A 23,198-nucleotide genomic window follows, 5' to 3' on the forward strand; every position below is an offset into this window, starting at 1 on the left:
AAATTTAACAAGTTCTGAATATCAACGAATGGCTAATTTCTAAGTTTATTCTTGGAATGAAAATGAACTTAATAAAATAGATTTTTACATAAATGTTAACATATCCCCAGTTTTAGGAAGATATAATTGTAGTTTCACACAAGAGACAGAAAATGCATACATTCAATCTTATAAAATATAGAAAAAGTAAAAGTCTATACCTGCAGTTAGTAACATTTATATCCATTACTCCGAAAAAGCAAGTGTTTAATCATATTGAAATGTCTCTCCTCCTTTCAAATTCATATCGGGAAAAGAACATAAAAATGATATTTTCGTGAAATCAGTAAGAGTTTAAAAAAAATGATGTTACTGTCGATCCATTCATGTCCCTAGTTGTTAATTTTTGTTAAGTTGTGTGCAATATTCCTACAAAATACAAGAAGAAATTATAATGAAACTTACGATATCCATTTTTGCTTAGATGTCGTCCCAAAATGAATGGGACTACTCTCCTCACGCCTGTCATTTTACCCGTTCAAGGAAAATCCTGGAGAAATATATCAGTCTGCGAGCTGAAAAGAGATAAATTATTAATGTTTTCTTGTACATATAAACTAAAATTTGTTATAGATAGTTGAAAAGAACAAAACTCTCATTATTCAAATTAGTTATTTAAAAGAACGTAAATTGAAAAAAAAACATGAGCCCATATGAAATAAATCAAAACGAATGCAATTAAATTGGTTACGATTTAAGAATGAACTTTGAATGTTTATAAATCAAATATGTACTCACTCAGTCCACTTTAAGACTGAATCTTCATCTGGTATTGATATCAAATTTGCCATTTTTCTTTTCTATTGTACAAAGTATAACAATCCCAATTTATAACCCCTTCATATTTATGGTCCCACTTGGAGGGGGTGTGGTGCAATAATTATACATCCACACTCAAGGGGCTGTTGGTGTTCAGTTATACTACATTACTGGTAGGAAATTTGCCATTTTCTTTTCTTCTTTAAAAAGCATAGACACCAGAATTTTCGTAAATTCAAACACACGCGTACACACATACACATTGCAAATTTAAAGATCCAACACAAAAAAATATAAGAAATTACGTTTATTCTTGATTAGGCAAATCAAAGTAGTTTGACAACAATAAATCTGTTTCACATATTCACATAATTGTTATTTGAACCAAAACTATTTTGTCTCGGATTTGAATAAAAAATAATAATCGAACTTTGAAATTCTAATTACAAGACAACGAATGAATTTAAGTGTATCCTTTGAATGCACATACCTTTCTCGGAATCAGCTCTCCACCCCATGCCACCACATTATGTCGACCATCTTTCTCTCATGTTAGTTCTTTCTCATACACATGACAAACCATCAATCAAAAATATGTAGAACTTTAACCTAATGTTTATTTACAGCCTATTTCAATGAAGGTGTAGCTAAAGGAAATATGTTTGGTTAGCTTGCTTGAACCGTTAAGTCATTGTTAGGAGGTATACTACCCTCCTTTCGGAGTAGCCTAGTCCGTCAGACAGATAGTCTAAGATTAGTTATCTGTCGGACTAGTCTACTCTTTAAGGAAGGTAGTTTACCTAACCTAACAATGACTTAACTGAGAACCAAACTCTGCAGACAGAGTGCAAATTTGGGCATTGAGTCACGTACCATTCTAAAAATATGGATTTTGGCTTCCGTACTATAACTAAGGTTTGCCTCATGGAAATTTTATGAACCTCATACACAATACTAAAAACCAAATCTTGCAGACACATATCAATTTGGGCAGTTAGTCGTATATCGTTTTAGAGTTATGTCCTTTTAACTTGGATAATTGCAAAGCTTGAGCGGGGACATTTATCTTTTCACTTATTTGTATATTTTATTCTGTAAAGTTTTTTCCCCTCTTAATTTGAAACAACCCACTAATCATGCAAAAAGTCTAAGAGCTGTATCTAATACATAATTTTCCAATTACAAGCCTTTTGGTTGTCATCCGAACAATAAAACAGATGCTCACTACTCCGAAGAACCTGATGTTACACGGTGATATTCAGTGGAGTTGGTAGTATCGGCATTCCCCAGGGAACAAACTATTCTTCTCTTCTTGTCGACTTGTTCCTCTGACTGTTCATATGAGGCTGACTTCATACAAAAACTACTTCTTGAAGTAAGCAATATCCTTTAACTTTACTTTCCGCTATGTAGATGATGTTCTCTCACTAAATGATTCAAAATTTGGTGAGTATTTTGACCGCATCTATCCTATCGAACTTGAGATAAAGGATACAACAGATTCAGGTAAGTCTGCCTCATATCTTGACTTACATCTTGAAATGACAATTTGAATTTGTTGAAAACAAAACATTACGACAAAAGAAATGATTCCAGTCTTCCAATTGTGAACTTTCCAAAATGTGTAGCAACATTCAAGCAGCACCTGCATATGCAGTATATATCTCTCAGGTGATACGACTTTCCTGGGATTATATTACATATCATGGTTTCCTTGATATAGGGTTGCTTCTCACAAGAAACCTAATAAACCAAGAGTTCCAAGAGGTGGAGCTAAAATTACCCCTTCGTAAGTTTTACAGACGCCGTCACGAGTTTGTTGACCGTTATGGAATATCCGTTTCACAGATAATAGCGGACATGTTCATAATGATGTAACCACACGCTCGCCCCATAATCCTGAATGTGACCTACTTAGTTATACTTGTTACCGGTTATGTACTATCATGAGCAACACGACGGGTGTCACATATGGAGCAGGATTTGCTTACCCTTTCTGAACACACGAGCAGCTGTAGGGGTTCGTGTTGTCTAGTTCGTTAGTTTTCTATGTTGTGTTTGGTGTACTATATTGTCTGTCTGTTTGTCTTCTTCTTTTTTAGCCTTGACGTTATCAGTTTATTTTCGACTGATGAGTTTGAATGTCCTCTGGCATCTTCCGCGTCTCTTTTGCTGACAAAAACAAACAAAAATACTGAAAAGCTTTTTTTTATTATTGCTGAATATTTTTTAATGGAATCGGGATGCTACACTTTGGTCGATGTTTTTTGAAAAAATAACTATATATTTAATTGATTAAAACCAGAAAACAACTTAATACTAAAATCCCCAAAATGCAAATTGCATCGCATAAAAATGTATAACTACCAATAACTCATTTCCATACTAAAAATATCCCCCAGGAATAATCGTGAAGAAAAAAGAAAATTTACAACAACGACAGAGAGCATCTTTTCTCTGTGGTGTTACTATAGAGGAAGTTATATTATTCCAAAACTTTTGTTTTACGAACGGTTCTAACGTGCATGAAGATGTGGGAAACGAGATACTAGTATCTATATCACGAATGCGTGATGGTCTTATTCGTTGAGAAACATTCCCGATTGAGTCATTCTCCCGCCAGACTATGATCTTACCAGGATAGTTTCCGTTTTGCAACAAGACATTCTTAATAACATGACGACATTACGAAACAGTAGACCTACAGTTTTTTTCGTTCAAATTGACAGCAATCACAAGAGATGATTTTCAAAATGACAATACCAAACTCGAAGAAATGATAACAGCCGAATTAAACTCTTCAAATGAAAACAAGTATCGTCACAAGGGAAATGTTTCTTCCAACGAATTAAATGAGCAGCTAAAGCTAAACGTGAAGCTCCAGAATTGAGTATCGAAAAAGAACAAACGAAAATAGTCGAATATATTGTCATAGCTCTTTCTACTGAAGGAATCCTCACCCTATATATATGTTTAAAGGTAGTTCATGTAATTGAGTATGTCGTTTATATTGTCGCTGAAGATTTGGATGATCACAAGAAAACGATGAATACATAATCTAGAGATGAAAGAAAGAACAAAGCAGACAAATAAAGAAAATTGAAGTAAAGGCAACAGTATTATTCCGCTGTTCAAAAGTCATAAATTGATAAAGAGAAAACAAAGCCGGATAACAAACCAAAACTGACGAAAACACAGCAACTATAAGAGGAAAACAACAGAAGAACAGAAATAGGGAAGTGCAACAAATACAAACGCTTATGCAACATACATAGAAACGAACTATTTTTGGTAACAACTGCCATATTCCTGACTTGAATTGGTACAGGACATTTTAAGAAAAATGGTGGGTTGAATTTGGTTTTATGCCTAGCAAAATTGAACCTCTTGTTTATATGAAAATGTTAAAATAATGTTAAAATGACAACAAACGTGACAGGAATACAGTAAAAATAAATACAATAACACTCGAGACAGAAAAATATATAAATATATAATATAATAGTCGAAAACCTGGTTATAACATGTAACAGGCACTCTGCGATAAAAAGTAATTTCAACGGCTTTGTCAAATTGTGATCTACTTATGAATTTGAATATCACTTTGGTTTCTTTTGTCTCGCTTTTACAGTTTTAATCTTGAGGGATAATGAAAAGAGCTCCTCACTTTTTACTGAACGGGATTGGAAAGCGAATATTATGTACATAAATTTGAAAACGCACCAGCCGAAAGTTCGACAGTAGGAATCATTTAACACAAGAGAACTACAGCACGACAAAAGTGAAAATCGTCAGTATCATATCGAACGTCGCTCTCCATTGCGCCATCCATTACAACATAATTTAAGATTACGCGTAATTAATTGGAACCGCATGTCGGTCCGCATGTTTATTCACTGGCAGCTCATCCAAAATAGATAACAAGATTTCCGTTTGGTTAATACCGTAAACCCGGTTACCTTATGGTCTTGTTGTCGATTGGCCATTCTAAATTGTGTTTGACACTATTCCTTTTGGTAAAGTGTCCATCCGTTTAAGCTATTGTTTGATTTGAACCTTGAACATTGTATGATATTTGTCAACAAAATATATCAATACAGACTGTCACAAAAAGATAACTTTAATATGAATAAGGCAATGCACAATTAAACTATGTAGAAATTAGAAAAATTGAAGTCAATTACATTTATATACAAGAACTTTAATTGCTGTAGTTTCACCTTTACTTGTGGTGAATGTTTAATGTATGTTTACACAATTTTGTCTGCAGGATGCCATGTATTGTCCCGTTAACCTATTTTGTCTGTTGAAGTTGCCAATCAACCCTATTTTGGCAATATAACAGAACTTTTAACAAAGGTCATACAAGTGGGAAAATAGCTAATTTTAGAACCAGGTTTAAGCCATCATTTTCTACGGAAACTGCCTGTACCAAGTCAAGAATATTGCAGTTGTTTTTAAGAAGTGTTCCGTTGATTACTGGAGTATGATTTTGTCAGTTTAAATGTAATTCTCGCTTTTTGACTTGGAGTTCCGTAATTTTTTTTACAAATCATTTGACATTTTGTTGCTACTTATACGCATAAAATTGATTTTCAACCTCAATCGGTATTAAAATTAATATGTATTAATAATATATATCAATTAAACACAAGAAACTAAAATTAAAAATCATACAAGACTAACAAAGGCCAGAGGCTCCTGACTTGGGATAGGCGCAAAATTGCGGCGGGGTTAAACATGTTTATGAGACCTCAACCCTCCCCCTATACCTCTAGCCAATGTAGAAAAGTAAACGCATATCAATACGCACATTAAAATTCAGTTCAAGAGAAGTCCTAGTCCGATGTCAGAAGATGTATTAAAAGAAAATAAACAAAATGACAATAATATATAAAAAAAACTGACTACTAGCAGTTAACTGAAATGCCAGCTCCAGACCTCAATTAAACTGATTGAAAGATTATGTCTTCATCATATGAATATAAGGCACAATTCCTCCCGTTAGGGGTTTAGTATCATACTATAATAAAATGTATGAGAAGAACATAACCCGTGTCATGCCTACAACTGTTTTTTTCAAAACAAATGTGTTTAGTTCCGATGCAAAGACCCTATAGGTGAATCAATATTAAAACCAACATATGCAATCTTTATAATGACATGACAACAGTATCGTAACTATTATTAATTCCTAATAAGTATGTTTAAAGGTTTTGTAAGCTTTTGAGGTGAATACTGACAAATTTTGTACTTTGTAAAGAATATTACCATAAAAGATTGGATGTGAAATATCTGAACGTATTTTATATTCATGGATTTCAAAAGTTTGCTTAAATTATGAAAAGCAAAATTTTAAAAATAAAACCAACAAATTGTAAGAAAATACCTAAACAATAACAGACAAATGTTACAAAAACTTAGTGGTGAAGAATATTTAAAACATATAAAACATATACTGCCTCGGTTAATGTGCATAAAACATCTTACACAAAGTACAATGTATGGTTATATTATCTTTTAAATGTATATACCGTGAAAGTAATTTTGTTCGTGGGTACTAATTTCCGTGGTTTGAGCAAAAGGAATATGTTCGTCGGTTCTTAAATTCATGGAATTTAGTTATCTTAAGAAAAAAAATCGGACAAAGAATTTAAAGGCATCAGAAATGATGTTCTTTAAAATATTTAACTATTGTTTTTTTATACTGATTTATGGGACATTGCAAAATAAGGTGTTTCTTTTCACTTACTTGTTCGTCTTTTATAAAGTTTACAATCAATATTAATTATGACAGCATTCAATAAATATTTAATAAAATCATTGTTTTCGGATATAAGCTATGCTTACAAATTGTCTCGGTTGAAGGATATTACAAAGTAAAATTTAGATGTTGCATACTTGAAGTCAGAAGTGATGACATTATTTAACCTTGATATCAACTGATCAACAATTATCAAAGGTGTTTATTGGAGCATAAACATGTCACTTAAAGAAAACGAGTTTTGAAAATAATAAACTATTGTTTTATATTGATTTGAGAGATATTGCAAAAACAGGACTTCCCTTTCACTTACATTTTCGTCTTTCATTAATGACCAAATTTCCTAACTATTTAATAAAATAATTGCTTTCGGATAAATCTATGCGTACAAATTGTCTCGAATGCATGGGACATTGCAAAGTAAACATTTTTATTGTTGCATACCTGAAAACAGAAGTGGTGACAATAACTAGCCTGAGATCAACAGAGGTTTTAATTGGGCCAAACTAAATGCCATAACACTTAAAGAAAACGGTTACATAAAAGAGTTCTACAAATATACTTTGAATTGTGGAATGTAATGCTTTAAATTTGAAATTGACAAAAGCCAACCCAACATGTTTTTTTTTCGTACGAGAATTTTAAGCATTTCAATATATTAGCCGGCATATCAACACCGGAAAACCGAATCTCATTGATTAAAACTTTAGTTTTGGACGGACTTTAATGGTACATAGTCGGACAATTCAGGTTTTAATCGGTAAATTCTGCGCTGAAGGTATAAATAAGATAGTGTTTTTGCTTGTATCCGATGTATTTTCTAGATTTAATTGAACAATGCCCGTATCGATGTAGTCAAACCTTCATTGGTATCTTTCAATCTATGTCTTGATTTATACAACAGTTGTACTATTTCAATTGACACTTAAATTCGTGGATAAAGCAATCCACGAAAAGCACGAAAATTTGTAACCCACGAAAAAAACGTACTATCACAGTAACATCAAATGTCGAAACTTAACTATGAAATTCCCATATATTTCACTTTTGCAATGAAAATTACTTAAAAACGATAACGTAATGTATCTGAATAACCATAATTATTTTAAGCTATAATAATACATTAATACATAATAAATAAAATTAAAGCATACACGTTTGATGTCCTTATACTTATCATGACACATATACATATGATTTTCAACAAAATTAAAAACTTTTGAAGTTTTTTGTCATCTGAAATGTATATTTAAACTGTATTGAATCCCCGTACAGCTCTAGAGTAACTCTCTTGAAAGTGATCGTTGATCATGAATACCCTTCATATAGCACTAACACACTTGAAGGAATAACTTTAAGCGTAAACATCAATTCCTTTATACTTTTGAGTTGTCATCACAACGCAATGAGATAAAAAGAACACATTATCCGCCTTAATGTTCGTTCGATAGCATTAGTTTAACGCCAACTTTAGTAAAACGCAGTATTTGGCAAATATTAAATTCCTCTCTACAGAATCACGCATCTTCTGTCATTTTCGCCAGAAAAATTATTGATGTCAACACTGTTGTAAAAATGTAGAAAATAAGAAAAAATCTATCCATAATGAAAGCGACTTCGTGCCATTCATCAATATTGTCCAGAAGATCTTGGTCTTTTTCTGCATGCTTTTCAAGTTTGGTCAAAACCGTTGACTGTTCTCGAAGGTAACCAGAAATTGGGTCTCTATTGTGCAATAATAAGTCTTTATTGGTCCTGTTTGAAACGAAGGTGATTTCATTATTATCACCATTTGGTATGTGACCATTTCCAGTTTTCCTCTCCTAGAAAAATAAACAAGACATAATAATTGAGAATGTTTTCCTTAAAAAAAGCGCGTCTAGTGTATTAAATTATAATCCTGGTTCCTTTCATAGATATTATGTTGTTAGTGTTGTGATATTAGGCGGTCTCTAACTAAATGTCTACGTACATTAATTTCTGTCAATATGTTGAGATCGGTAAAAAAAATATAAATTTATGGAAAATTATTCATTGGACTGAAAAGTGTAAACATATGCCGTAACTTCAGGATAACACCAACTAGAGGAACTAAATAGCCTGTGTCGCTCACCTTGGTCTATGTGAATATTAAACAATGGACACAGATGGATTCATGACAAAATTGTGTTTTGGTGATGGTGATGTGTTTGTAGATCTTACTTTACTAAACATTCTTGCTGCTTACAATTATCTCTATCTATAACAGTACTTTCTGTGGAAAATGTTATTGAAAATCTTCAAATTTTAAGAAAATTGTTAAAAATTGACTATGAAGGGCAATAACTCCTTAGGGGGTCAATTGACTATTTTGGTCATGCTGACTTATTTTTAGTTCTTACTTTGCTGTACATTATTGCTGTTTACAGTTTATCTCTATCTATAATAATATTCAAGATAATAACCAAAAACAGTAAAATTTCCTTAAAATTACCATTTCAGGGGCAGCAACCCAACAACAAAATGTCCGATTCATCTGAAAATTTCAGGGCAGATAGATCTTGACCTGATGAACAATATTACCCTGTCAGATTTGCTCTAAATGCTTTGGTTTTTTGAGTTATAAGCCAAAAACTGCATTTTACCCCTATGTTCTATTTTTAGCCATGGCGGCCATCTTGGTTGGTTGGCTGGGTCACCGGACACATTTTTTAAACTAGATACCCCAATGATGATTGTGGCCAAGTTTGGTTAAATTTGACCCAGTAGTTTCAGAGGAGAAGATTTTTGTAAAAGTTAACGCAGGACGACGACGACGACGACGGACGACGACGGACGCCGGACGCCGGACGCCAAGTGATGAGAAAAGCTCACTTGGTCTTTCGGCCAGGTGAGCTAAAAACGCATTTACATTTTTGTTTATTATAAACCACATTTATACAATAAATACTCTAAAACACATACTAAGTAATATACGAGGACTTGAATTTCTAGTCATTTAAAATTTGTATGGTTTGAATGATATGCACCAGAATTCTAATGGACACCGATTGACACGTTAAATACACATTATTAAAAGGCTTTTGAAGAAAGAAATCAAACTCTGCCACATGGATGATTTCTTATAAGAGTATATACATTTTTCCTGGGTTGATATTGATGAGTAAACTAAATACAATTCACTCATAAACTGTCATATATGTTAGCATCTAATTTTACCAAAGAGTTAGCTTGACCATTTTATCCACAAACGAATAAAAGTCCTTTATGCAATGTTTGTGAGTAAATGTAAAAAACATTCCGTTTTACACACCATTCAAATCCAGATAAATTGAGTTTAATTCATATGATTATTTTAATTACGTTTATTCAAGTACCGATGATTATAGTCGTAACATAAACCCCAGGTTTCATGCTGCTAATTTTATAGTAAAATTACAAAAAATATTGAATCCCGAGGCAAATTCAATATGGAAAGTCCCAACCCAAATGGTAAAATTAAAAGCTTAAACACATCAAACGAATAGATAACAACTGTTACATTTCTGATTTGGTACAGGCATTTTTTAAGTAGAAAATTGCGGATTAAACTTGGTTTTATAGCTAGCTAAACCATTTACTTGTATGATAGTGCTAATTGTAACAAATCAAATTAGGATTTATAACATAAGTCTTCTAAGAATTACTACTCTCAACTGCAATCTGTTTGATGAAACTATGCATGTAATATTGTATCTTATCTGACGCTCTGATCTTGGAATTATAATATCACTGCAACATCCGAATGTGCTTCGAAACATACTTGAACACAAAAAGACGTTTCATGACGACAAATGTGATCACCTCAATTTACTGTTGTGAATAGTACTCATATTTACTCCGGTGACAGATATTACAGTCTTATTTATGTACCAAGCTCAGGATTATGACAGTTGTTATCCATTTATTTAATGTGTTTGAGCATTTGATTTTTTCACTTAAGGGCTTTCCGTTTTGAATTTTCCTTGGAGTTCGGTATTTTTGTTTATTTTTTTTCATGATCTTCCGAACGACGTTCTTATACAAGGTCAGGATGACCTTCATATATTTTATCACTGATAAAATGATATGGTTTCGATCAATAATTGTAAACCATAATAAAGTGTATGGTATATTTATTTCTGATAACTAATTTGTGTAACTAGTATAATAGGTAATAGGTAATGAAAAAAAAAAAAAAACAATTGACAAAGGTCATACCGACGGCTGGTGCATGTAAAACAGATTATGCATTTACATCATTCATACTCTTTTTGGTGATGTTTTTTTTGTTAGTTTGAATATGCATGCGTCGTCTTATTTGCTATGTTATCTGTTTTCCTTTCCAAGCTTGTTCTATTTATTATTTCATAGTATAGATTACATTTCTTATATGTTTCCGTCGATTTTCTACTTTTCTAGCTAAAATCTCTTCAACCCATTTCTTTATGACAAATAAATTTTGATGACGTATGTTATATTATTGTTACAAATATACCTCTTTAATGTTTTCTGGTGACACCTGTGCTGAATTGTTGCTGGTATGTCTGTGTGATTTATAAAATCTATGAGTATTTTTCTTACTACACATAAGAACACCTAGTCTATTTATAATAAGTTTCCGAACCCAAGATGGAACCTTTCGGCCATTTTCACCTCGGTAATGTAGATTTAATACCATAACTGTCATAAAACATGACAATGCTACTAGAGTCATTGATGAGGCAAAATACATCCCTGAAAAACACAAGATTACTATCAAACATATGCTATTAGTGGACGAAAAAAATGTTTTTGGTTTCAACAAAAAATTAGCATGTATGTAATATTAAACAATAATTGTTCAAACATATATAAGAAAGTATAAAACAAAACCATATGCATGTTTTGTTAAAAGTTTTGAAATGTTAAATCCGGTTCATATATGAGAGTGAGTAAACACAATAGTTGTTATTATAGAATTGTCTATTTAAGGCAGTGAAGACGGGTTTTATTTGATTAACTAAGACAAGAGGGATTAAATGATGCCATGTTAGTATTGTTTGAAAGAGGCAAACTTATAGAATGGATTTCATTTTGAATTTTCCTTTAAGTTCAATATTTTTGTAATTTCACTTTTTTCATAATCATTCATAATCTTATTTTATCAACCAGTATCGTTTAAAATACTAGACACAGCAAACAAACATGTTCCATGTTGATACAGGAGCTAATGGGAGGATTCTACGTTGAAAATAGTAATGGAATTTTCATATAATATAACAGGCATTCAAGTGAGAACAGAATATACTTCATCTTAATGGCTATCCATAAACACTTTTTGGTAATATGTAAAGGTGAAAGACGGACTTTCAAAAGAAATCTTGAAGGTAGAAACAAAATAGAAATTCAACATTAATATAAAGTAATGAACATTTATATATCAAAATTCCATGTTTGTTAATAAAAGGGATCTACAGGAACACTGTACAGTTTTGTTGAAAGTGGGAAATTTACCAAACTTGTGTCTTAATGATGACGAGAAAGATGATGATAATGATAATTATCTTTTAAATCAAGATATCCGAATGACTCCCATGCTTTTAAACGGAGGTGTTCAGCTCGTCCTATCCACTATCGTGTCCTCTTTGCCTAGATATTGACATCTTGAAAATAATACGGCCTTTCACCGATTGTGTACCATGGGAACACCGACGGGTGTCATTAAGGGAGAGTGAATGCTTATTATTCTGAACTACAGGAGTTTAATGGTAGTTATGGTAGGGTTCATGTTTTGAGTCTTTATTCGATTTTTCTTTCTTTTTTTTTAATTTCCACTCGTTATCTTCCCCCTTTCCAAAAATTGTTTAATTGTTTTGTTGATGCTTAAAGATTTGTGGAAATACATTAAATAATATTTCATTGTGCCCCCTATTTAACAATAACATGATCCGTATGTAGGTACGCATTCGGGATCATGGCCTCGTTTAAGTAGCCAGTACTTCGGTACTGGCATGCAAATACGGATTTTAGGTACGCATTCGGGATCATGGCCTCGTTTAAGTAGCCAGTACTTCGGTACTGGCATGAAAATACGGATTTTTTGTGTTATTAAAATTTGCTGTTACAAAATGATAGAAATTATTATAAATTAAGGAATGTATCTTCCTCATGCAAAGCTCTGATTCCTTTCACGGATTTGGCTATACTTTTTGGACCTTTTGGATTATAGCTCTTCGTCTTTTATATAAGCTTTGGATTTCAAATATTTTGGCCACGAGCATCACTGAAGAGACATGTATTGTCGAAATGCGCATCTGGTGCAAGAAAATTGGTACCGTTAATTTTATTAATGTATATTCTATTCAAATGCCCTTCGAAACAGTTATGGATTTTTTATTATGTTATAATGTTATCATCAGAACTTAATCAAAATATTTTGCTCCTAGTATATTTCTTTTGTTTCGTCTTAGTTTCTACGCAAAAGAAACAATATGGTTCGAATACCCGAAGCAGTATGCCTGCATTGTATTTGCAGGGAGTTCCCGCAGGCAAGATGGACTGTCCTTAAACATACAAAAGTTTGAAATCCTTGAGTATATATATCTAGATGGAAACCATTTACTTAGTACTACGAAGGATATGTCTATACCAAGTCATGAATATGACAGTTTTTTTTCCATTCGTTTGATGAGCTTGAGCTTTTGATTCAACCATTTCGTAAGGGACGTTTTGAATTTTCCGTGGATATCAGTACTTTTGTTATTCTAATTTTTACTGCGTTAAACTGTGTATCATATTTACGGATCGAATAGCGCCTGCTGACTTGCAACTATCTGGCAGAAAAGTATTCGCTGATAAAGACAATTGTTGCTAAGTGTGTAGTGAATGCAACTACTGTGAAGGTTTTCTACAAAACCAGGATCGAAAAAAAAAATTGTGCAGGGTAACTATTTAAAATCTAATATTATAGCGCTAGTTATAAGGTAAAATGAAAGTTTTTTCCCTAAAATGAGATGTTAGTTTTAACGTCAGGGGGGTCTAAGCCCTGGTAACTACGAACACACGACACATCTATACAGCTCCACGACATGAAATTTGGTCAAATCGCGGGTCATCTGTGATCGTCGTACGAGCATCGTGGCGCTGTCGTATGTCGTGGGACGAAAATTGGACATGCACCTTTTTGCTCTATGATTTTTTGTCGTATCACTGTCTTGTGGCTGTCGTGAGAGTGTCCTACCACAGTCGTGAGGCTGTTGTGCGATAAACACATTGTCGTATAACATAAACCATTTAAATAAGACAATAGTCGCAGGACTGTGTACGACAATCTCACGACTATCGCAAGACGCTCGTGGTACAGTTGCACGATTGTCTCACGAATACCAAATTTCGTACGATGCTCGCACAGCATTGATTGTCTGTCGTACGACATCGGTACGTTCGTCGTGCAGCATATTTACGTTTTATTTAGAAGAATACAATTCGGCGGGGATGAATGTTTGAAAAACATACCGTTTAAAGAGGATGGCTTTCTCACAAGAACGATTTTGTTTGGCCCTGTTGAATAGGCGCCTTGCCGGACTCCAACAAGAGCAAAATAAAGTCCGTTGATTTGAGCCCGTGAACAGTATAGGAACGCCCGACGTTGGTTGGGTACTTTTAGGCATTTGGGATCTCAATGCTCTTCAACTTCGTATTTTATTTTTTTTTTAAAACTTTTTTGGATTTGAGCGTCACTAATGAGTCTTTTGTAGACGAAACGCGCGTCTGGCGTATATATAAAATTTTGTCCTGGTATCTATGATGAGTTTATTTACAACCACTGGGTGGATGCCACTGCTGGAGGAGATTTATTTCCCCGAGGGTATCACAAGCCCAGTAGTCAGCACTTTTTGTGCTGACATGCATTATCATTTATATTGTTATATTCATAAATTAACTGTTTACAAAATTTTGAATTGTTTGAAATACTAAGGCTTTTCTACCTCAGGCATAGATTACCTTAGCTGTATTTGGCAACACATTTAGGAAATTGGGATCTCAATGCTCTTCAACTTCGTACTTTCGTGGCTTTTTTTTTTTTTTTTTTTTTTTTTTTTTTTATAACTTTTTTTTTTTTTAACTTTTTTGGATTCGAGCGTCACTGATGAGTCTTTTGTAGATGAAACGCGCGTCTGGCGTATATATAAAATTTAGTCCTGGTATCTATGATGAGTTTATTTAAGCCATTGATCGAACGGCGCCTGATGTTTGGGCAGTAAAGTACACTGATGAAAGAGTTGGAACGGGAATCTGCCGTTGATTTCGTTGGATTCATGCGGATGGAGCTTTGCATATTTCAAGAGCTTTTGCTGAGAGTCGCCACTCGTATCACAGTTGCACAACAGTGGTACGACAATGTTTCGACGGTAATACGACAGTCACACGCGCATCCCAAGACATGAAAACCTGAAAAAAAATAGCCACAAACAACTCACGATTGTCGTACGATTGTCGCACGACCGACTTGCGACAAGCACACGACAGTACAATTACATATTTTTTTCTATCTTGTACCCATCGTGGAACTATCGTGAGCATGTCGTAGCTGATGTAACCACTCGAAATATTATTTTGACATTTTGCACGACAGTGCCACGACAACTATTCTATAGATCTTCCACGACAAAAAATCGTACGATCTGCTGTGACCGGGGCTTTATCCTACATCACCACTTACATATATATTTGCTTAATTATTATTTGTGAAAGTTAAAAAGCAAGCTAGTTATAAAACATGCATTTCCACATTAACAGCATCCTTTACAGTAATTCATGTATTAGAAACAACCCGTTAAAGAAGGAAATACAATTTTGAAGGATTTCTCTGTCGTTTTTCACGCATCAACCTGCTAGTTAATAAAATATTCGTTATAGTTTTACTGTTTTACTGCCATTGTTACATTATAGTTCGTTTCTGTGTGTGTTACATTTCGGTGTCTCTGTTGTGTCGTAGTTCTCTTATATTTGATACGTTTCCCTCAGTTTTAGTTTGTAACCCGGATTTGTCTTTTCTCTATCGATTTGTGAATTTTGAACAGCGGTATACTACTGTTGTCTTTATTTACTGGAGGTTCCATTATCATATATGCACGAACAATATAGTGTACAATAACAGCAAATTATTGAAAATGATAATCAGCCAATTAAAAAACGGTTTCTTAAAAAAAAAATATTGTGTAATGCAGTAATGGATATTTGCATGCTGACTAATGTTTTTTTAATATTTGATGATATTGTCTGTGCTATATTCAAATATGCTTAAATGAATTAGTGGTTCGACCACTGAAATCAATAAAACCTTAATAAATTATGTGTAAAGACTGCTGATATTCATAATTAATCATATTGAATATTTCTAACAACAGATAAAGTGAGATGAGAGTATAGATGATTATTAGATGAATAATTAGAACTCACCGCATACTAAATGGAAATAATGTTTGCGTTAATAAAATTCATAATCAGATTACAATTCATAATCCATTGCGATATATTAAAATGTTTAATTTAACTTTAAGTGCCAATGTATATAGCATATCTAATTGACAAAATAAACTAATTCAGATTGAATTGTTAAAATTATTTTCAAGACATGTGTAAACGATAAGCGGAAAATACCAGAAGGATAATCAAACTCACAAGTCGATTACAGACTTACATGACATAAAATGATTAACAGACAAATAGTAGTATATACTAAACATCATAACATTGAAAATTAAATTGGCAATACGAATCCCACCCATAACCAGCGATGATCTAGGGTAAGCAGATCCTGCTCAACATGTTGCTCCTGTGTAATCTGATAATAAGTCTTATCAATTTACCCGAATCATACCCAATTCTTAAAAAAAAACAACATATAAGTATTAATAAAGAATTTCATTACGTTAAAGGTATGGAAATAAAATTAGTGCTTTTTTAGCTAATTCAAAACAGATGTATTAGTGGTAACAATTTTCTGTTGTAACGATAGTATACCGATATTCAAAGCTCGTCAATCATGTAAAAAGTAAAATCACAAAAACACTGAACTCCGAGGAAAGTCCCTAATCACATGGCAAAATCAAATTACAAAACACATTAAACGAATGGGCATCAAGTGTTGTAATATATAGATTAAGACAAAAATAAAGGAATCGTATGAACATCAATTGACCAAGACCGGGTGCGTCGAAGGCTTAGTATGCGTGCAATACACGTCACGTGAAGTGAATTACTTTAGAGTCAAACAGTTTCAAGAAGGAATGATTTAGACGATTTTTCTAATATGTAATAATCTAAAGATCTAGGAAACAAGTCGTTTGTGAGTGAGACATATACAGACAAATCCTATCAGTCAACCAATTCGTGATGATAACTGTAAGTAAGACGAAACTATAAAACAAACTACAAATTCTTACCTATATATGGGTAGGTATCTGAAGATGCCGGTAACTGTTCGGAAACCATCAACAGGAATACAGCTAGAGATAATAGTACAGTCACACCAAGTGACACTTTTTCTCCTGATTCGGGAGGTAAGATAAATGTTAACGCTGCAACTGAAGCAGTTAGAATACAAGGAAACAGAACTGTCAAAACATAAAATTGCGATTTTCTCTTGAGCGTAAGATAAAAAGTAACATCTGGATATGGTTCAGGACAACAGTTGTAGTGAAGAACATGGCGGATAACAGGGAAAGCTGCAATATCCCATTCATTATGTTCAATGTACGTAGCGAGATCACCTGCAATTAAAATTATAGATACACATAGTAATTTTATATCAACATATTAAAGTAATTCTTACTCACTGTAAACTGTTTATGTAATGGTTATTGTGCATTTAGAATTTCAATGTTAAATTTTGTAAACTTATATTATTTTTTGTGCAACTTTGTATATTTTTTCGCCTTTAACTATGACCGACAATATTGACATTTAATTTATATCATTTCCTCGGTGGGATTTCAATTAAAATCGTTGATTAATAGTAACAGTGCACGTACTGTGTCGATAACGTAGACAACTCATTTAACTGCTTTCCTGGTGACACCTTTCTTCATGTATGCTTTATGTGTTATTGTAACATAGCACACACATGCTGTATAGTGACTTGAATATGGTTCACATGAATTTACAGCAACACATCCTAATGAATGATATAGCTTCTTGTATAACAATGCAAAACAAGACGGAGAAAAGACAACCAACATTCTACAAAGCACAATAGGAACATGAACATAAAACCTAGTGGTAAACCCTCGCTAAGGGCATTAAATTTCAAAACGAAATTCAACATGTATTTTTTTAAAATAAAAATTCTTTTGTTTGTACAGGAAACGGATGTCATTAGAAAATGTCAATAAATGTCAATAAAAACTGATAATGTTTGTTCATTGCCAAGATTACGTAGCTATGCGCATTTTACCGACCAAAGCATTGCTTTTAAATGCACTAATATGAAATGTAAAAATATACCTTCAGTTGCCGAGTTCACGACATCCATTTCATAACCATTATGGGACCACGACCCGAACGTCAGCCTACAGACTTGTGTGTCAAAGGGGAAGTAAGTTACATCGATCCGACAAACACTTTTTAAAACTGTGGGAAAATTATATGAAACAGATCCATCAGAATTAATTGTAGCTCTGTAATTTTCTCTCCCTGGCATCATTACTTCGTCGGCCGCACTATAAAATTAGACATGAATATGAGTAGAATATGTTTTTATATGAGATTTAACAATAAATGTAAAACAACGTACTTTCATAATTATGCTACTATTTTTAAACGACATGACAAGTAGAAGAAAGATAAAACAGATTTTAAATGAAATATTTCAGCTTGTATTCTTCAAAGTCCATAAAATATATTAGAATTTTATCAACAAATAAAAAAGGAGCAATGTTGTTTAATATTAGATAATAAACTTATCATAGGTATTAGGCTTAATATAAAATATATTACACCAGACGCTACAAAACCCTGGCCATTGACACTCTGATAAAAAAAATCAAAGGCCCAAATAAAGAACCAAATGGAAGAGCATTTGGCCTAGATTCGGAAAAGTTTTGTAAAATACAGTAAGGTAATATATTTCTGTGGTGAAGAATCCTTAGTACTATTTTGACGGATTCAAAGTTTTGTAAATAGTTTATTCATGGTAGTGACCATATCAATGATTATTCGTGTCAACACAGATGTGCTGACTATTGGACTGGGGATAAAAGTGTGTAGCATTTATTCGACAAATTTCATGTGAAAATTTGTAATTCAAATAATTTTCTCGATGAATAGTGGGAAAACTAGTAATCAAAGAATTAAGAAATAATTGATGCAAGCTAAACTTTATTGTAGTTTTACCATGGGTAGGCATTACATATGTGATTATTTTTCCCGAGCGATAGTGAGGGCTAAAATAACACGAATATAATGCCTACACATGTTAAAACTACAATAAAGTATAGCTGGCATAAATTGTTCAAATTCAGATGAGGATAATTAAGGTAATTTCTATTTCCGATGTGTATAAGTGTAGAGTGTTTGTATAGGCTTTTCCACGAATCTCCCTTTTTTGTTTGTAAACAAGCAAACGACAGGCAATGTGATTTTTTAGATTTGATTTTGTTCAACGTAATCAGTACAATGTTTTACTTACGTTTGAAGTTAGATTCAAAACAAACCGGACATTGCTATATAATACAGTTAATTGCTACCTTAGTTTGCTATTAATAAGTATTGAAATGTGCATTGTTATTAAATGCAATATCAGTATTTAGTTCAAATATAATCTTAAATCAATCCTAACTCTATCTTATTCATTCAAATGTGACGTCATTTTTCATTTTTTGATGATCTGTTTTACTAATTCAAATGTGACGTCATATTTTTGTCATTTTTTACAATTTCTAATATGACGTCACTTGGCGTTGAGGCTTAAACTTATTAGGATGTGTTGCATTTTGTCGGGTTATGTAATGTATTTCGGTTGTTTCATGTAATTAGCTAATACTTCAGTTTTATCATTTACATCTTTTGTATAGGCATTTTATAAAATTTACTGTTTGCAAAAGTATAAATTGTTCTAAATAATGGGGATGTTCTGGTACCTAACAGAAAACCCTGGCCGTTTTTGGCACGGCTTTTTTTTTAACTTTTGGTCCTCGATGCTGTTCAACTTTGTACTTGTTTCGGCTTTCAAACTTTTGTATCTGGGCGTCACTGGTGAGTTTTGTGTGGACAAAATGCACTTCTGGCGTATTAAATTTTTTTAAACTTGTTGCCTTTTGTTAGCTATTATTCGTGTGTTTCTTTGTCAATTGTGTTCTATTTATTTATATTGTATTCCTGTAATGTTGTGTTGTCATTTTAATGTTATATTTCACATGGCCATAAAAGAGGGAGGTTTGGCATGCCACAAAACCAGGTTCAACCCACCATTTTTTCCTTTAAAAATGTCCTGTACCAAGTCAGGAATATGGCCATTGTTATATTATAGTTCGTTTCTGTGTGTGTTACATTTTAACGTTGTGTTTCCGTTGTGTCGTTTGTTTTCTCTTATTTTTTAGTGTGAATTCACATTACTATAACTATAAGACGTGTCACGGTACTTTCCATCCCAAATTCATGTATTTGGTTTTGATGTTATATTTGTTATTAAAGGATTTTGTCTAATGCTTAGTCTGTTTCTGTGTGTGTGTGTTACATTTAAATGTTGTGTCGTTTCTCTCTTATATTTAATGCGTTTCCCTCAGTTTTAGTTTGTTACCCCTATTTTGTTATTTGTCCATGGATTTATGAGTTTTGAACAGCAGGATACTACTGTTGCCTTTATTTGAACAGCCAATACGGTTGTCGTATCTAGGTCAAATATGTCAATTTCTAATTGCAACATATTACAATCACGATAAATGAATTAGTAACAATATGTGCATAGTTTAAGGCTTTGGAAGTGTTTTAAGTTAATGAAATATATTAAATGCATGCCAATTTGCTAAAATTTATTATTCTGCAGTAGTCTATACGCATGTGCAAACGAATTTTATTGGATTTAGAGCATGGGTTTATTCACAAAGCGAAGGAAGCACGTCATATTAGAATCAAAATTAATCAAAGAGACAGTGAAATGTTATGGGAAATAATTTCAATTTGCTTATTCCATTGAAATATTTCGATGTATTTAGTTTATACTGATACTTTGTCTATAATTAATTTTGTAAAACATGAAAAATACGTCCAAATTTGTGTGTAATATATCAGCATTGTCGACCTAAAGAAATTTCTGTACCAAATTATCAATATGACAGTTGTTTTCAATTCGTCTAATGTGTTTGAGCTTTTGATTTTGCGATTTGAATTTTCCTTGAAGTTCAGTATTTTCGTTATTTTACTTTTTAGAATGAAATTCAAAACAGTGTAGCTGTGGCCATTGATTGACACATTAAAATCATCCATTGACTGGGACAATTTAGGTGAACGTTTGTATGTAACGACCAATGCTCACTATGTACTTTTTAAAGACACTTAAACTATGGGGTCACCAAAGGTTCTCAACACCTAAATAAAGTAATTCGAAAAATTAATCAGAAAAAACACGATATTTTGATTTATATCAATTATATAAATCAAAACACAAAGGTTATTCCTGATTAATTTTTCGAATTATTTTATAATTAAAGGCGTTAAGAAACCTTTGGTGACCCAACAGTTTAAATGTCTATCGTAGGTACGTCGTGAACAGTGGTCGTTACAGACAAACGTTCACGTAAATTGTCCCAGTCAATGGATGATTTTAATGTGTCAATCAATGGCCACAGCTACACTGTTTTGAATTTCATTCTATTAGATATTTTCGATTGGAGGTTGTGTGTAATCACAATGTTTCAACAGCTTTTTGTCAAATTCTATTTGGTTTGTCTTTGTCTACAGTTTAAATATGCAAAACCACATTAGAAAGTATACATATGAACATATTGTACACTATTGACCTACGACTGCAAAAAATTTCTTTTATAGTGGGAAGATGTACAATAACAAGAACCTGTATTGTTACCTTATTGACAAAAAACTTACATCCAGCAAAATTACAACATTCAAGATCAGATCTTAATAACGTTATTAAAAACCTTAGAGAGAAAAAAACTTTTGAAATTTTTTGGTCGTAATGGATTATTTCATAAAAATTGATGAATATTGTTTGGAGCTAAATAATACATGGACTTCCAATTGTAATGGCTTTTCTACAAGAGACAATATTCACTTGTACTCGTGCATTAGCACAACTGTTGTTATGTTCAGACATTTTTCATTGCGTGCAAAACAGGGAGTGTTGCATGCTTATGCTTTTAATTACTTTCAAGGGAATTTTACATTGATTTACAATAAATACATATTTTTCAGTTTTATGTACATAGAAACGTGTATAACTTTCGTCACTATCAAAGAAATGCATTCAACAGTAACTGTATTTCTCTCTTCTTTAAATCCTTAATGAAAAAAATATTTGGGTGTATACATGTAAATGAGACAATGATCCGGAAAAAAAGTGAAAAGAAATCTAGAGGTAAACTGTCTTAAATATTACAGGAATTGTCCATGCGTCTAGCTGTAACTCACACAGTCTAGATAAATTTTGAATAAGTTTAACAGTAACTATCAAAAGTCTACCATAAATTCCCTAAATGACGGTAACAAAAACCAACGTCTGACGATGTTCCTGGCCTTGGACACACAAATGAACATGTGTTAAAATTATACTACTTTATTCGCCTATTCACGCAACCATTAAGATTGGCACCTTGTGACAATCATACCACAGGACCTTATTTTGATATACAATATATGACAAGCATATGTTCTATTTTTCATGCATGCTACACTTTATCTTTATCAAGGTATTGTATATGGTTATATTGTACCTGTCGTATAATGTTATATCTGGCACCCAAACTGAGGCATACGGAACATTAAAACTCGTCATTCCATTGAAGTCTGATGCATTCCATTGAAATCGACAGTCATTCCATTTCTAAAACAATATGAAAAAATAGAGTTTATAGTGGTGAGTGAATCACGTATGTGCATATATAGAATGTTAACATAAATATGAATAAATAAATGAAAGAAAGGTATAAATGGTAACACATTGAAAATTAAATTCCTATACATTTTTAATATGATTGGTTAAAAACGTCAGCGTGGAGACTGTGTATATTTCATATTAGGTTAGTTGGGAGGCGGGGCTTATTTCATCGTTAGTAGTGGTGTTCCGTCCCTTTATAAAAAAAAAAACAAAACGGTACTGAGAAAAAATCTTAATGGTTTCAACAGACGAAGAATTTGATGATTAAGATTGAAATAAATTCATAAACACATTTAAACCTAACAAATTGATATTGTTGGCATCTGTTTTTGTAGGATCAATGGAAGTGGTTTATTAATGCTACCAGCATTGAAGACTTGCTCTTTTTGATAGGTCACGAGTCTAAATATCACACGTTAAGATAGTCGGTACGATAAATTCGTTACAAAGTGTGCTAGTGACGTAATACGGTATATATGGGGTTAGTAAATTCCATATGGGGATTCGAGCTCGCTCCCACCACATATTGAATTTACTAACCCC

The 23,198-nt window shown here is 32.7% G+C and overlaps 1 protein-coding gene across 1 annotated transcript in view; it reads right to left on the reverse strand.

Annotated features, from left to right (window-relative positions):
- Positions 1 to 4,900: 4,900 nt before the first annotated feature.
- The window catches only part of LOC143073252 (neuronal acetylcholine receptor subunit alpha-9-like), a 53,942-nt gene continuing 35,644 nt past the window's right edge, over positions 4,901 to 23,198 (reverse strand). The window contains exons 4-8 of the mRNA XM_076248661.1: positions 22,492 to 22,601; positions 18,050 to 18,264; positions 16,990 to 17,316; positions 11,058 to 11,296; positions 4,901 to 8,385 (exon numbers count right to left, since the gene is read on the reverse strand). Coding sequence (XP_076104776.1) covers positions 8,080 to 8,385; positions 11,058 to 11,296; positions 16,990 to 17,316; positions 18,050 to 18,264; positions 22,492 to 22,601 — 1,197 coding nt within the window. The 3' untranslated portion in view covers positions 4,901 to 8,079. The remainder of the gene's footprint in view (positions 8,386 to 11,057; positions 11,297 to 16,989; positions 17,317 to 18,049; positions 18,265 to 22,491; positions 22,602 to 23,198) is intronic.

Source organism: Mytilus galloprovincialis, chromosome 4, assembly GCF_965363235.1.
Source record: "Mytilus galloprovincialis chromosome 4, xbMytGall1.hap1.1, whole genome shotgun sequence".
NCBI lineage: Eukaryota > Metazoa > Mollusca > Bivalvia > Mytilida > Mytilidae > Mytilus > Mytilus galloprovincialis.